Source organism: Mustelus asterias, chromosome 16 (genome assembly GCF_964213995.1).
Source record: "Mustelus asterias chromosome 16, sMusAst1.hap1.1, whole genome shotgun sequence".
Lineage (NCBI taxonomy): Eukaryota > Metazoa > Chordata > Chondrichthyes > Carcharhiniformes > Triakidae > Mustelus > Mustelus asterias.
This window is the reverse complement of record NC_135816.1, coordinates 102327268-102344940: the sequence shown is the minus strand read 5'-3', so window position 1 is coordinate 102344940 and position 17673 is coordinate 102327268. Positions and strand designations below refer to the sequence as shown.

The following is a 17673-nucleotide window of genomic DNA, read 5'->3' as shown; positions in this document are numbered from 1 at the left end:
AGCCGCATGAAGTATGATATCTGTGCCTGTATATACTCAGTTGAATATGCTGAAATTAATTGGAAAAGTATGTGATATACTCCAATTGCAGATATAAACAAACAACAACTGACCCCCAAGCAAGCTGAACGGGCACGCGGAAACTTTGCGCGTGGGCGATATAGCCTTTGGACCATTGTATAACGGTCGCGCGGGATAATAGGAGGTGATAAGATGCTTCTCATGCTGATACTCACAATCCTGGCCCTGTTAGCCATAGCGGGAGAATATAAATTGAATTATGAGGAGTTAGGGATGAAGCACAGTGATCATCTCTGTAACGATGACTCTGTCTATTGTATGAACACCTTTGTGTATATGTCTTATCTGTATGCATCACAATCGAATCTGAGCAAGTGCTTGGTCTGTTCACACATTCCCACGCACGGAGGAAAGGGAGGAATTCCCTTATTTCCTATCCCTTTATCAGCTCCAGAAGTAATTGAATGGGTTTTAAATAAGGAATGGAACCCAGAAAGGGACAAGGCAACTGACATTTAAAACCCCATCGGGTACCACTATGCAGGGTATCAGCAACAGTGATGTTGTGTTAAGCTAGGGGGCGGAAGGTGCACTTTATCGTCCTTTAAGAAGAATTACCAGCCCGGCTACGACAGATCAGATTCCCCACCCCACTTTGCTGTGAAAAATAAACAGAGAGGATCTATCTGCCTGATGAGAAATGGAACCATACCTGTTGGCCGTAGCTACTGTATACAGCAGATTGATATCACTGATGACGCTGAGGCCATGATACAGATCACAATCCAGTGCCCCATAGCCACCGTCCCGGTTAGCCTCTCCTCCGCTTATGTAAGAGCGATGACTGCATATAATGGTACCTATTTGTCTGTGAAAACAATGCCTATCCGTGGCTTCCCTGGAATTGGACAGGATCGTGTTATTTGGCATATGTGGTGCCTTATATTCACCATTACACTGACTTACGGGACCACCCCGAGATACACCTGCTTAGGGCTAAGCGAGCCATTAGTGAGACAGAACGATTCTTCATGATAGCCTACCCATTTTTTGGGACGGCAAAGGCAGCACAGGAACTTATGCAGATGGCCTCAACCCTAGCGAAAGTTGCAAATAAGACTAAGGGTGGGTTTGAGGAGGTGAGCACGGCCATCTCTGAAATGTCAACAGAGGTCGTTGCTATTCGAACTATGGCGTTACAGAACTGATTAGCACTCGATTATGTGCTAGCCTCCCAAGGTGGAACATGTGCCATAGTTTGCTGGAAATGCTGTACGTATATTCCCGATGCTTCGGAGAATATAACTCGCTTAGCAGATCATATTAAACAAGTAGCAAAAACAATACAGGAAGAAGGGAACCAATATCATGATTATAACCTTCCGGGCTGGCTGGGGCAATGGTTCGGGTCGTGGGGTTAATACCTGATGCATGGATTGATTGTACTAATTGTAATTGTAATTACTTGCTGTGTTTGTATGGCATTATTGAACGCCTGTTGCAAAACAGTAACAGCGCGAATTATGACAGTCGCAAGTGTACAGGCGGAGGGGGCAGACCTCCCGACTAAGGAGCTAGGCCCGTTCCCCGATAACATGTGGTTCTGAGTTGGTTATAAATGCCATGTTTGGACCTGGCATCTGACCAAAAGGGAGGAGTGAAGTCGGGAATGGGTTAATGAACTTTGTCACACTTAAAAGCATTAAGACCCGAACTCTGTGATTTTGTTGAGAACACTGCAGAGTCCATGTTTTTGTCAGAGTTCGGTGTTTTTCATGTCTGTGCCAGATAAAAGGAGCAGCTATTCCTCTGTCTCCATTTGTTATCAAGAAATGCGATTAACCCAGCTCGAAATAAGCTAAACAGTCTCCATTTTCATGTACCTTTGTTTAACACGATGGAGTTGACATGTATCTGTCTTTATATAACCATAGATTTATATATATATATTCATCATACGTTATTCATCTTATCCTGATATAAAGTATTATACAAACCTGTCTGTATATTAGTTAACTTGTATGTGCAAAACCTGTGATGTTGTTTCAAGGATAGAAATGACGAACAATCGTGGCCTTGGAGATCGAACAAACTACGCAGAGGAAGATACTACTAATACAACAAGAATCTCACCATGAACAATGACAGACATCTTAGAGAATTGCAATGGAATGAGGGCGGAGCCCGGGACATATATAAACTCTGTTCTTATTTGTGTTCGAGGAGAAGACTGGGGGTCCACTGTTAGGAACCTCACTTCTCACACAATTGTGAAAATAAACACTGCATTTTGATCTACTAATAGTGTCAGAGGTTTTTTACCTACAACAGGAGGGAACGTTTAAGTCAGACAGACGGGGGAAGTTTTTCATGCAGAGACTAGTGGGTGCCTGGAACGCGCTGCCACAGGAGGTGGTGGAAACAGCAAGTTTAGAAACATTTATAAGGCATCTGGATGTGTACTTGAATCGGGAGGGAATAGAGGGATCCAGACTGAGTAAGAGAAGAAGGTGTATTTCTTAGTTTAGTTAGGGCATCATGATCACCACGGACTTGGAGGGCCCAAGGGCCTGTTCTTGAGCTGTACTTCCCTTTGAACTTGTTCCTGTTCCATTTCCATTGCTGATCTGATAGTAACCTCAACTCCAAATCCGAAAGTGTTCCCCATAAATATCCACCATCAACACCGGCCGCCCAAAAACAACACATGTCCTTGTCAACCTGTTACATTTGCAAACAGCTGCAGCTCGTTGCAGATGGAGGTTCATTCAGCGAAATAAGGATGGATTTTGCAACTGAATCCATTTATTTAATGTTAGCTAGTAAGCCACACTACTTTAATTTCATAGTGACAGACACTCTCAGCAATACTTCATTACTGGGGTCAGATATTCCACTCTGGTTGTGAGGCATATGTACAATTTGGACTAATATCTACTCCCAGTAATACATCACTGGTGGCGTCAGGTATATCCGTCTTGTGAGTCACACCCTCTCAATCTGCTTTTACTCTGTCTCCAATTCAATCCTTCCTGCAGACATTTTGCTTTCCCTGAGATCTGATGTAACATTAAATGTTACTTCACCAATTACAATGACCAATAGATAAGTTGATAAGGAGGATGTGCAGGATATTCTGGAGGGTCTGAAAATAGATAAATCCCCTGGTCCGGATGGGATTTATCCAAGGATTCTCTGGGAGGCAAGAGAAGTGATTGCAGAGCCTCTGGCTCTGATCTTCAGGTCGTCGTTGGCCTCTGGTATAGTACCAGAAGATTGGAGGTTAGCGAATGTTGTCCCATTGTTTAAGAAGGGGAACAGAGACTTCCCCGGGAATTATAGACCGGTGAGTCTCACTTCTGTTGTCGGCAAGATGTTGGAAAAAATTATAAGGGATAGGATTTATAGTTATTTGGAGAGTAATGAATTGATAGGTGATAGTCAGCATGGTTTTGTGGCAGGTAGGTCGTGCCTTACTAACCTTATTGAGTTTTTTGAGAAAGTGACCAAGGAGGTGGATGGGGGCAAGGCAGTGGACGTGGTATATATGGATTTTAGTAAGGCGTTTGATAAGGTTCACCATGGTAGGCTTCTGCAGAAAATGCAGATGTATGGGATTGGGGGTGATCTAGGAAATTGGATCAGGAATTGGCTAGCGGATAGGAAACAGAGGGTGGTGGTTGATAGTAAATATTCATCATGGAGTGCGGTTACAAGTGGTGTACCTCAGGGATCTGTTTTGGGGCCACTGCTGTTTGTAATATTTATTAATGATCTGGATGAGGGTATAGTTGGGTGGATTAGCAAATTTGCTGATGACACCAAAGTCGGTGGTGTGGTAGACAGTGAGGAAGGGTGTCGTAGTTTGCAGGAAGACTTAGACAGGTTGCAAAGTTGGGCCGAGAGGTGGCGGATGGAGTTTAATGCGGAGAAGTGTGAGGTAATTCACTTTGGTAGGAATAACAGATGTGTTGAGTATAGGGCTAACGGGAGGACTTTGAATAGTGTGGAGGAGCAGAGGGATCTAGGTGTATGTGTGCATAGATCCCTGAAAGTTGGGAATCAAGTAGATAAGGTTGTTAAGAAGGCATATGGTGTCTTGGCGTTTATTGGTAGGGGGATTGAATTTAGGAGTCGTAGCGTTATGTTGCAACTGTACACAACTCTGGTGCGGCCGCACTTGGAGTACTGTGTGCAGTTCTGGTCCCCACATTACAGGAAGGATGTGGAGGCTTTGGAGAGGGTGCAGAGGAGGTTTACCAGGATGTTGCCTGGTATGGAGGGGAGATCCTATGAGGAGAGGCTGAGGGATTTGGGATTGTTTTCGCTGGAAAGGCGGCGGCTAAGAGGGGATCTTATTGAAACATATAAGATGATTAGAGGTTTAGATAGGGTGGATAGTGATAGCCTTTTTCCTCTGATGGAGAAATCCAGCACGAGGGGGCATGGCTTTAAATTGAGGGGGGGTAGTTATAGAACCGATGTCAGGGGTAGGTTCTTTACCCAGAGGGTGGTGAGGGATTGGAATGCCCTGCCAGCATCAGTAGTAAATGCGCCTAGTTTGGGGGCGTTTAAGAGATCCGTAGATAGGTTCATGGACGAAAAGAAATTGGTTTAGGTTGGAGGGTCACAGTTTTTTTTTAACTGGTCGGTGCAACATCGTGGGCCGAAGGGCCTGTTCTGCGCTGTAATGTTCTATGTTCTATGTTCTAATATTCGGAGCACATGTGAGTTTCAAACAGTGGCTTAGTATTGAATGGTGAAATATAATGCAACTCATGAAGGTAAATCAAGTTATTTGATTAAATAAATTGCATCGCTGATCAATGCCTGTGAAACACATCAATAAATAAAATGAACAGTAAATGCATTTTCCAAAGCATATGTGTCATTCATTATCAGTGTGAAATGATCGTCCCTTCGTGTGGCAGGCAACCTCTCTGTACTAATCTGACTCGATGCATTCCCAAAGACATTCATTGATCCACTGCGGGATCATCTGGGTACAATGAAGTAGCATTTTTCAAAATAATTGAATCAAATATGAATAAACGAACGTCAGTTGAACTTTTTTAACATTCGAGGTCCAACTTTTCAATTAGTGTCCTAACTCAGTATATCCTTCATGTATGGCCTTATCCACTTTTAACCTATGTTGGTACCGATATGTCCCACAACCACTGACTGTTTAATCCCTATCTTCAGAATGTCCCATCGCAACTTTAAGGAAAGATTGCTGCAAACCATTTTTAAGCAGCAATGTGATGTCAATGCTCTCAGCAGCAAAGTCTTCCCCCTCCCTTCAAAAGGCAGCAGGGGACATATGCTCCAGGGAGAGAAAAATGTGTGTGTTTGATTCTGACAGTATTCAGCAGAAGGCAGATTGGTAACAGCGTTCCTTCCTCTGTGTCTCTGTGAATGCGAGAATGGCTCCAAGCCTCTCCTCAAACCTCTTTCGCTATCTTGTGATTAAAGTGAAACAATGCTACTGTCTGCTGGTGGCTCAGAGCTACTGCAAGTGATGCTGTCTGTTAGCCTCAGAGAAATTCAGTAATCAACATGCCTGAAGCTGGGAACCGGTTGCTGAAGTGCGAATATTGAACAATATTATCAGGGATTAAAATTTGCAGCAGAGACCTGAGCTGGTTCATTCTCCCATTTATCACCAGACACTGTACCTGATCTCTGTCATTTATTCCCCATGGGAGATATTGTCTATAATCTCAGACTGGAATGTGTACATTTTGTGCAGATACCAGACACTAATCCCGTTCAGAATGGGAGTGGGGAAACTTTGCTGCACTCGGCAATTCCTCTGTGAGACATTGTCAATGGTTAATCTGACATAATGGACCTCACTGATGGTTTCTTTTTAACGTTTCCAAGATAATTATCGCAATTTCACAGACTGATTCTTTGAACATTGAAAACATCATCATTTCTGTCGCAGAATGTTTTACGTATTGACAGCCTTTTCTTCCCATTGTTCCGTGCTCGACCAGAAAAGATCTAAAAAAAATATTCCCATTCTGCAGCACCTGCTCGACAATTCTCCGGGTTACATTTACCCTGCCAGTTATAAACCGCAACAATAGTTCATGCATATTTACCAGTGAAAGTTCCAATGTTGACTCTGGTGAAACAGGAGGAACATTCCATAACACAGACAAGAACAGTAAGAAGTCTCACAACAACAGGTTAAAGTCCAACAGATTTATTTGGAATCACGAGCTTTTGGAGCGCTGCTCTTTCATCAGGTGATTCTCTGATCAGCACTCACCAGAGGAAGGAGCAGCGCTCCGAAAGCTCGTGATTCCAAATAAACCTGCTGAACATTAACCTGGTATTGTGAGACTTCTTACTGTGCCACCCCAGTCCCACGCCGCCATCTCCACATCACAGACAAGAACATAAGGCATAGAAGCAGGAATAGGCCACCAGGTCCTTCAAGCCTGCCCCGCCATTCAATATGCACATGGTTGATCTATGCCGGCATCAGCTTCTTTCTGTGCTATTTCCACATAGCCCTCTACTCCTCGATTTACCAAATATTTATCCAGCTCCACTGTAAAAACTTTTAATTAATCAGTCTCCACCACCCTTTGGAGCAGAGAATTCCGGAGATTCGCCACTCTCTGTCAGAAGAAATTTCTACGCACCTCAGTTTCAAATGACTGACAATTTCTCGTGAAGTTGTGTGCCTTTGTTTGAGATTCTCCCACGAGTGAAAACATCTCACCATCTATCCTGTCAAGCTCCATCAGGATTATGTTTAAATATTTAAATCAGGTCATCCCTCGCTCTTCTAAACCCCAAGGAATACAGACCCAGACAAATGCACAGAGGGTAAATGATACTGCAAATATTTCTGGAACTTTTAACATGCAGAATGCACAAGTCAGTTAATGTGCTTCTGTCACAAACTTGAAAGGTGTTTATGCATTATAATCTCGATCTCACACAGACACTGGCACAAGGACACAGAAAGAAACACATTAAAACACAAACACACACACAGCCAGACATGTAATTAAACACACAAGCGCACACTTGCATTCCACACTCGCCACCCACCTACACACATTCCCCCACAGGCACAAACACATCACACCCTTGTACACATATCCCCAAACACCCACACATACAAGCTGATACACACTGACACACATGCACACAGGCAAACATAAATCAACACAGACTTTCCCACAGACACAAACCCACACACATGCACATTCTCACCACGCACTGACACACAGAGATACATACAGACAAACACAGAATCACTCTCAAACACACGCACGCAAGCAGCCATAGACATGACAAACTCCAATAACAAGCACACGCAGGCAGAAACAAAGAATCACAGACTTTCTCACAAGCACACTCACATTCAGAAAGACACAAAGATAGACCGAAGAGGATTAATGTCAATCTAACTCTATTCATCTGGGAGGACACCGGAAGAATAGCAAAGTTAAAATTGTGTGTGTTATTGTGAAATTAGATAATGTAAATAGACCAGCATAGACCAGTGTGGAAATGTAATTGATAATTTGGCTGCAGACAGTGAGCCCCCTGAACAAATATGAAATGGAACACGTTCTGAACTTTGAATTGTCATATTTAATGGTGGAGGAACTGGAAGCAGGGTTGATGTGATAAGGGAGGTTGAGGGGCGGCGAGGGGAGCGGAATACAGAGATAGAGTGAAGCTGCTGCAGAGAGAATGGTTCTTGTTGTGTGGATGGTTGGATGTATGTATGTATGTGAATTTGAGATGCTGAAGTTTAGATTTGAATAATTTCCCAGTCTCTCTCAGCAAACTGAATTGGGGGAGCCTTTACGGAAGAGAGACTGAGCCCGCTGCTGTTCATCCTCCCGGCCGCAAGTGACCGTTCCTGCAGCCCTTCCCAGTGTCACCTCTTGTCCACCCCAGTTCCCAGCCGCCGCTCCTTGACGGGAATATCAGGGGCACCGAGGAAGGGGGTTGGGCCAGAGAGGTGGCCACCATCTTGCAGTGACGTCAGGGCAACCGCCTCCTTGGAGTGACGTCATAGGAACCGCCATATTGGAGTGACGTCAAAGCGAACGCCACATTCCCCCAAATGTTTATTTTCTTTCAATTCTGACCCAGGAAAAAAATGAAAGGAGACTAAATGCTGAGCCAGACATCACTCCCACCGCCGGGAGCAGAATTTACTCAAAAAATGCAAAAAACAGTTATATATTTTTAATAAACTGCTGAAGAACGCGTGCGTCCCGGGGTGTCCCAGGGTGCACCACGCGGACCAACTGCCAACTGAACACAAAATCAATTTGCAGAAATCGAATAAAAACCCGAGAAACGGCAGCTCAAAACTGAGACGAAAGTGAAAGCCTGACGGGAGAGCATGTGAGTAAATAAAAAGTCATTGTTTAAATCAATCAAAAAGCTTCTTGTGCGCATGCGCCTTTCTCCCTCACTGACGCTGTGTCCCCAGGCAACGCAAGATGGCCACCGCCGTCTCCCCCAGCAACGCAAGACGTCCTCCAATGTCTCCCCTGGCAACCGTGTTTGGGCGAGGGGAGGGGGAATTGGCGCGCATGCTCAGTACAGGCTTCCTCTCGCCATTGCTCACATTGCCCCATTGGATGGTGAGGAGATGGAGCAAAAATCCCAGTTTCAATGGTGAGAAGCTGCAATGCCGGCCTCTGCTCCTCACCCCTCTCCAGTCTCATCACTGCAGGGTTTTTAAAGCCAGACTGCATTGTCAGAGCAGCACATTAAGACCATAAAGAACAGGAGCAGAATTAGATCATTCGGCCCGTCGAGTCTGCTCTGCCATTCAATCATGGCTGATAAGTTTCTCAAACTCATTGTCTCGCCTTTTCCTCATAATCTGTGATTCCCTTACCAATCAATAATCTATCCATCTATCTCTGTCTTAAATGTACCCAATGACCTGGCTTCCACTACCTTCTGTGGCAATGAATTCCACAGATTCACCACCTCTTACTGAAGAAATTCCTCCTCATCTCAGTTCCAAAGCATCGAACCTTTACTCTGAAGCTGTGCCCTCGGATACTAGTCTTCCGCGCTAATGGAAACATGTTCCGCATGTCCACTCTATCCAGGTCTGTCATTATTCTGAACGTTTCGATGAGATCCCACTCATCCTTCTAAACAGGGCGGGACAGTGCTCAGCACTGTTGCCTCAGCGCCAGGGACTCGGGTTCGATTCTGGCCTCGGGTCACTGTCTCTGTGGAGTTTGCACCGCAGGTCTGCATGATTCTTCTGGTGCTCTGGTTTCCTCCCACAGTCCAAAGATGAGCATGTTGGGTGGATTGCCCATGCTAAACTGTCCCTTAGTCTCCCAAAGATGTGTAGTTAGGGGAATTAGCAGGGTCAATATATGGTGTTCCAGGGAGAAGGCCTGGGTAAAATTTGATTTGATTTAGTTTATTATTGTCTTATGTATTGGCATGCAGTGAAAAGTATTGTTTCTTGCGTGCTATACGGACAAAGCATACCGTTCATGGAGAAAAAAACGATAGAGTGCAGAGTGTCATGTTGTAGACATAGCGATGGTGTAGAGAAAGATCCACTTGATGCAAGATAGGTCCAATAAAAAGTCTGATGGCAGTCGGGAAAAAGCTGTTCTTGAGTCGGTTGGTAAGTGACCTCAGACTTTTTGATCTTTTTCCTGAGCGAAGTAGGTGGAAGAAAGTATGTCTGGTGTGAATGAGGTCCTGAATTATGCTGGTTGCTTTGCCGAGGTAATGGGAAGTGTAGACAGAGTCAATGGATGGGAGTCCGGTTGGCGTAATGGATTGGGCTACATTCACGACTGTTTGTAGTTTGTTCCCATCTTGCACAGAGCAGGAGCCATACCAAGCTGTGATACAACCAAAAAGAATGCTTTCTATGGTGCATCTGTAAAAGGCGATGAGAGTCATAGCTGACATGCCAAATTTCCTTAGTCTTCTGAGAAAGTAGGGGCGTTGGTCGGCTTTCTTAATTATGGCGTTGGCTTGGGTGGACCAGAACAGGTTGTTGGTGAGCTGGATACCTGAAAACCTGAAGCTCTCAACCTTTTCTACATCATCCCCGTGGGTGTAGACAGGGGCATGTTCTCCTCTATCTTTCCTGAAGTCAATGACAATCACCTTCATTTTGTTGACATTGAGGGAAAAATTATTGTCACCACACCAGTTCACCAGACTATCTCATTCCTGCACTCTGTCTCGTCATTGTTTGAGATCCGACCCACGACAGTGGTGTCGTCAGCAAACTTGAAAATCGAGTTGGGGTGGAATTTGGCAACACAGTCATAGGTATAAGGAGTATAGTAGGGGGCTGAGAACACAGCCTTGCGGAGCACCGGTGCTCATGATGATCTTGGAGGAGGTGTTGTTGCCTATCCTTACTGATTGAGGTCTCATAGAATCATAGAATCATAGAAACCCTCCAGTGCAGAAGGAGGCCATTCGGCCCATCGAGTCTGCACCGACCACAATACCACCCAGGCCCTACCCCCACATATTTTACCCACTAATCCCTCTAACCTACGCATCCCAGGACTCTAAGGGGCAATTTTTTTAACCTGGCCAATTAACCTAACCCGCACATCTTTGGACTGTGGGAGGAAACCGGAGCACCCGGAGGAAACCCACGCAGACACGAGGAGAACGTGCAAACTCCACACAGACAGCGACCCGAGCCGGGAATCGAACCCGGGACCCTGGAGCTGTGAAGCAGCAGTGCTAACCACTGTGCTACCGTGCCGCCCATCTGTGGGTCTGTGGGTTAAGAAGTTCTGGATTTGTGGCAGAGGGAGGAGGCGAGGCGAGGACCAGGCCACGGAGTTTGGAGATGAGCTTTGTCGAAATATTGGTTTTGAAGGCTGAGCTTTAGTCAATAAATATGAGTCTGACATAGGTGTCTTTGTTATCTAGATGTTCCAGGGTTGAGTGCTGGGCGAGGTAGATGGCGTCTGCTGTGGACCTGTTGCAGTAGTAGGCGAACTGTAGTGGATCCAGGCAGTGCGGGAGGCTGGCATTGATTCGTGCCATGACTAGCCTTTTGAAGCACTTCATAATGGTGAATGTTGGAGCCACCGGAGATAGTCATCAAGGCACACTGCTTGGCTTTTCTTTAGAAGTGGGATGATAGTCTTCTTCTTGAAGCAGATAGGGACCTCAGATTGTTGTAAAGAGAGATTGAAAATGTCTGTGAATACCCCCGCCAGCTGATCAGCGCAGGATCAGTGTTGGTCCATGTACCCCAGGCTTCACCCAGCCACCAGGGGGCATTGTGGGAGAAGGTAGCACCATTGCACCATCGCCACTGTGACCAACCAACAAATTCAAAATCACGGTGAGACAGTGTGGAAATGTTCGCATCTTTATTCAGAAAATAATGGAATACTTATTGACTTGTTCACATAAATCTCAATGATGGTCAACCAGAAATTATACAAAAACAAGAATGCAGCAAGGTTTAGTGTTATAAGAAAGTACACGTTTGCCAATGACTCCCAATATAACGGAGGGTTCCAAATTCATACCACATGCGATGTGGCAAAGGGGGCACCAGGCAGTGCTAAAGACTTTAGCTTAATGAACACCGATGTGCACTTGCTTATAAGAACATAAGTATAGAAGAAATAGGAGCAGGAGTAGGCCATCTAGCCCCTCGAGCCTGCCCCGCCATTCAATAAGATCATGGCTGATCTGAAGTGGATCAGTTCCACTTACCCGCCTGATCCCTATCACCCCTAATTCCCTTATCGATCAGGAATCCATCTATCCGTGATTTAAACATGTTTAACGAGTTAGCCTCCACTACTTCAGTGGGCAGAGAATTCCAGAGATTCATCACCCTCTGAGAGAAGAAGTTCCTCCTCAACTGTCCTAAACTGACCCCCCTTTATTTTGAAGCTGTGCCCTCTAGTTCTAGCTTCCTTTCTAAGTAGAAAGAATCTCTCCACCTCTACCCTATCCAGCCCCTTCATTATTTTATAGGTCTCTATAAGATCCCCCATCAGCCTTCTAAATTCCAACGAGTACAAACCCAATCTGCTCAGTCTCTCCTCATAATCAACACCCCTCATCTCTGGTATTAACCTGGTGAATCTTCTCTGCACTCCCTCCCAGGCCAATATGTCCTTCCACAAATAAGGGGACCAATACTGCACACAGTATTCCAGCTGCGGTTTCACCAGTGCCCTGTACAGATGCAGCAAGACATCTCTGCTTTTATATTCTATCCCCCTTGCGATATAGGCCAATACCCCATTTGCCTTCTTGACCACCTGTTGCACCGGCAGACTGGGTTTTTGCGTCTCATGCACAAGGACCCCCAGGTCCCATTGCACAGCAGCATGTTGTAATTTTTTTCCATTGAGATAATAATCCAATTTGCTATTATATCTTCCAAAGTGAATAACCTCGCATTTGTCAACGTTATACTCCATCTGCCAGATCCTTGCCCACTCACTCAGCCTGTCCAAATCTCGTGGGACACTCACTCTGATCCCGCACTGAGTAATCCTGAGGCAGAGTGAGGATTATATCAGATTAAAACCATATGGCAAATTAGGCCGATCAATCTCACCCCTCTCTGATCACTTCTCTCTCTAACCTGCCCTCCCGACCTGTGAATAGTGGGATCTCGGAGCGAATGCCCACTGAGTAACAAAGGTACAAGGACAGAGTCTCACACACTGAGACACAGAGATACAACAGAACCACACACACAGCCAGAAGCACAGATTGACAGAGAAACATACTCACAATGAGACACACACACACCCTAAGAGACACACACACCCAATGAAACACACACCGCAAAAGAGACACACAGAAATCCTAGAGCACAGACAGACTCACACAAACAGAGAGAGACATACAGACAAAGGATAAAACATACACAAGACACACACACACACACACATGGGCTCACACACACCCTGATACCCACACGCAGAAAGACACAGCCACACAGAAAAAGCGAATAAATGACAGGAAGTCATCCTAAATCTTTATAAATATACTTCAGGTTCCAGGCCATACCTGGAGTACTGTGTACAGTTTTGGTCCCTTTACTTGAGAAAGGATATGCTGGCACTGGAGCGGGTGTGGAGGAGACTCACTGGGTTGATTCCCGAGTTGAGATGTTTGTCTAATGAGGACAGACTGAGTCAACTGGGACTGTTCTCATTGCAATTGAGAAGATTGAGGGTGGATCTGATCGAATCATATATGATTATGAAGGGAATAGATAAGATAGAAGCAGGGAGGTTGTTTCCACTCGCAGATGACCACAAAATAAGGAGAAGCAGATTTAGGAGTTGAGGAGGAACGTCTTCACCTAAACAGTTGTGAATCTGTTCAATTCCCTGCCCAGTGAAGCAGTTGAGGCTACTTCATTGAATGTTTTTAAGGCATGTATAGATACATTTTTGAACAGTAATGGAATTAAGGGTTATGGTGAGTGGGCGGCTAAGTGGAGCTGAGTCCACGAAAAGATCAGCCATGATCTTATTGAATGGCGGAGCAGGCTCAAGGGGCCAGGTGGCCTACTCCTGCTCCTATTCCTTATGTTCTTATGATGTATTGCGTCCATTTTTGAACACTGCCTTTTGGGAAGGACATGAACAACTCCTTCAATATACAGAAAATATTTACTGGAATGTTCCCCGGGATAAAATTCTGACTGTCTCTCAGAGGGACTGGTGAAACTGGGAATCTTTACCTCCAAACAGATGCAAACTCGAGCCAGGGGTGGAGAAGATTACTCCTCAGTGCTCCAACTTGACAGTACTGGGATATGAATTGAAATGCTGTGACTGATCATGGAGGAAAGAGTGGGGGCTAATAGACACCGAGAAAATGAGTTGTCAGTGAATCATATAATGGTTTTGATTTGATTTGACTTATTATTGTCTCATGTATTAGTATACAGTGAAAAGTATTGTTTCTTGCACACTACACAGAAAAAGCATGCCGTACATAGAGAAGGAAAGCAGAGGGTGCGGAATGTAGTGTTATAGTCATAGCTAGTGAGTTAAGAAGATCAACTTAATATGAGGTAGGTCCATTCAAACGTCTGATGGCAGTCGGGAAGAAACTGTTCTTGAGTCGGTTGGTACAACTCCTCATACTTCTGTATCATTTTCCCGACAGAAGAAGGTGGAAGCAAGTATGTCCATGGTGTGTGGGGTCTTATATTTTGCTGGCTGCTTTTCTGAGGCAGCGGGAAGTAGACAGAGTCAATGGATGGGAGGCTGGTTTGCGTGATGGACTGGGCTACGTTCAGAACCCTTTGTAGTTTCTTGCGGTCTTGGTCAGAGCAGGAGCCATTCCAAGCTCTGATACATCCAGAAAGAATGCTTTCCATGGTGCATATGTAGAAGGTGGTGAGAGATATAGCGGGCATGCCAAATTTACTTAGTCTTCTGAGAAGGTAGAGGCGTTGGTGGGCTTTCTTAACTATAGCGTCGGCATGGGTGGACCAGAATCGATTGTTGGTGATCTGGACACATACAAACGTGAAGGGCTTGGCCATTTCCACTTCATCACCGTTCATATAGACAGGGATATGTTCTCCACTACGCTTCCTGAAGTTGATGACTCTCTCCTTCATTTTGTTGACATTGAGGGAGAGATTATTGTCCTCGCACCAGTTCACTAGATTCTCTCTCTTTCCTGTACTCCTTTGTGTCATTGTTTGAAATCCAAACCACAACGATGCAAACTTGAAAATTCGTTGGTGGCGAATTTTGCCACACGGTCGTCGGTGTATAAGAGGCTGAGGATACAGCTTTGTGTGGCACCGTTGTTGACGATGATCGTGGAGGAGGTGTTGGTGCCTATCCTTACTGATTGTGATCGGTTCGGAAATCCAGCATCCAGTCGCAAAGGGAGAAGCCAACCCAAGGCCATGGATTTTGGTGATGAATTTTGTAGGAATAATGGCTGAGTTGTCGTCAATAAATAGGAGTCTGTCACCTATGCTGTGGACCTGTTGCGGCGATAGGCGATCTGTAGTGGATCCAGGCAGTCGGGAGGTTAGAATTGATCCATTCCATGACTAACGTTTCGAAGCACTTCATAATGATGGATGTCAGAGCCACTGGACAATAATCATTAAGGCATTGTGCTTGGCTTTTCTTGGGTACTCGGATGATGGTCATGTCCTTGAACCAGATCGCGACCACAGATTGGTGTAAGGAGTGCTTAAAGATGTCTGTGAATACCCCTCCCAGCTGGCCCATGCAGGATCTGAGTGCTGCTCTGGGTACCCCATCCAGGCCATACCGTGGATTGACTTTCGAGAAGGCTGGTCTGACGTCTGAAATGGTGACGTTGGGTATAGGGTCGGCCGAGGCTTCCGGATCCGAAGGCGTTCTCTCACTAACCTCTTGCTCAAAACAGGCATTGAATGTGTTGAGCTCATCAGGGAGGGGTACATTGGTGGCGATTTTACTTGCCTTCCTCTTGTAGCCTGTTATATCTTGCAGACCTTGCCATTGTCTGTAGGAGTCCATATGGCTCTAGCTTGGTCCAGTACTTTCTCTTGGCATTTTGGATACTTTTCTGTAGGTCGTATATGAATGTATTGTATAGGTCCGGATTCGCCTGACTTGAATACCTCAGACCTGGACCTCAGTAAATAGTGGATATCCCTGTTCATCCATGTTTTGGGCTGGGAAACACCCAAACTTGCTTCTTTGGCACACAGTCTTCTATACATTTCCTAATGAATTCTGCACTGGTGCTTATATTCACCTGTGGCAACTGCGTACCTCGAGTTTCTTAATATTCTCGACCCTCCCTCTCACTCTCTGAGATGGCCTTGGTGGGAGTCCCTGTGGGGATGGGATCTTGAGGGCAACGGATGTCTGACTGCACCTCCCCCCCTCGGTCTCAGGGGCTGGAGGTGTGTCAGATGGGCTGGAGATGGCCAGGGGCCACTGACCGGAGTGTCCGGGTTGTATGCCTGCAGATCCTCTTCCCTTCGGGTTCTTAGCGGCTCCTGTGCTCCTCCATGGGATGGAGGGGCAGCTGGAGTGAGATTCAGAAGTCCTGCCTTCCTCTGGCACTGATACTTGTGTCTGCACCATGCAGTCAAAGCCCAACACCATGGAGATAACGCGGTCAGACATGGTTGTCATGAGGTGAACCATGGTGTGGTCACCCCTTGCCATGGTGCGCGCACGTCCTGATTCAGGACGCCACCCTCAAGAATGGTCTCAAAACACTGAAGTGATGGCACCATTTCCCTGGACAAAAGCCAATCAGCCTTGCAGCTTGAGGAGGGATGCTGTCATCCCTTCGTGATGACTGTTCCTTTGCAACCCCAGCAGTTTTGGGGTGACCTGGCCCAGGAGACCCGCGTCAGTCGGAGTCTCAGCAGAGTCCTGGACTCCAGCCTCCCTCTGAGAGCCGGTTCGTTGAGACGTCCCTGCCTCCTCTGCCTGCTGTGGATCTTCAGCTGTAAGGTGCTCACCTCTGAGTCACCCAGAAGCCTGTCTACTTATAGAACCCACCGAGGTTTGGGTTTCTGCAGTGGTGCCGGGCGCGGGTGTCAGCTGTGACACCACATTAATAGTGGGATTGCAGAAGTCCCCTTCTGCAGCAGCACGGTGGCATAGTGCTTAGCACTGCTGTCTCACAATGCCAGGGACCTGGGTTCGATTCCCGATTGGGTCACTGCCTGTGCAGAGTCTGCACATTCTCCCCGTGTCTGAGTGGGTTTCTTCTGGGTGCTCTGGTTTCCTCCCACAATCCAAAGATCTGCGGGTGAGGTGGATTGGCCCTGCTAAATTCTCTCTTCCTGCCAGGGGGACTAGCGAGGGTAAATGTTATAGGATAGGGCCTGGGTGGGTTGTGGTCGGTGCAGACTCGATGGGCCAAATGGCTTCTTCTGCACTGTAGGATTCTATGATTCTCTGAGCTGCTGGAGGCTGGTGGATACAGGAGGCGTGAGGATGGTCTGGCCTACCCCGCTGGCCGGCCTGCGCGAGAAGGGGCATGGCATCAGTGCATTACAGGGGAGATGGCAGGGACATTGAGAACTCACTTGAGGAATTACAGCATTTATGGTGAGGATTCTCACATTTCTCTGCTGCCCCCAGGCTCGGTCTTCCTCCTCATTGGCCAGGTCGGGGGTTCACTGCTCTAAACATTCGAGTGACCCCAGCTGCCTGTGCCCACTGACGCTTGTTGTGGTTGAATTTGTTCTGCAATAACAGTTCAGGAGAGCGTAGGTGGGAGTGTTAACAGATAAGATCGTGATGAGGTGTGGCAGGTGTGGGGTTTATTTCTGATAACGTAGAATCCCGACACTGCAGATGAAGGCCATTCAGCCCATCAAGTCTGTACCGACTCTCCAACAGAGCATCTTACCCAGGCCCACCCCACTCCCTTTCCTCGTAACCCCGCACATTTACACTATTAATCTCCCTCACCTCCACATCTTTGGACACTAAGGAGCAATTAGGAAAGGCCAATCCATCTAACCTGCACATCCTTAGACTGTGGGAGGAACCCTGAGCACCCAAAGGAACCCCACATAGACATGGGGAGAACGTGCAGGCTCTGCATAGGCAGTGACCCGAGGCCGGAATCAATCCAGGGTCCCTGGCGCTGTGAGGCAGCAGTCCTAAC

At 46.3% G+C, this 17673-nt stretch overlaps 2 protein-coding genes across 2 annotated transcripts in view; one reads left to right on the top strand and one right to left on the bottom strand.

Annotated features, from left to right (window-relative positions):
* LOC144505425 (putative G-protein coupled receptor 139) overlaps positions 1 to 16211 on the bottom strand; it is a 46278-nt gene extending 30067 nt beyond the window's left edge. Inside the window, exon 1 of the mRNA XM_078231535.1 lies at positions 16113 to 16211. Within this exon, the coding sequence (XP_078087661.1) occupies positions 16113 to 16211 (99 nt within the window). The remainder of the gene's footprint in view (positions 1 to 16112) is intronic.
* Positions 1 to 17673, top strand: part of LOC144505328 (cystatin-B-like) — a 339685-nt gene that overhangs the window by 95953 nt on the left and 226059 nt on the right. The window lies entirely within an intron of this gene.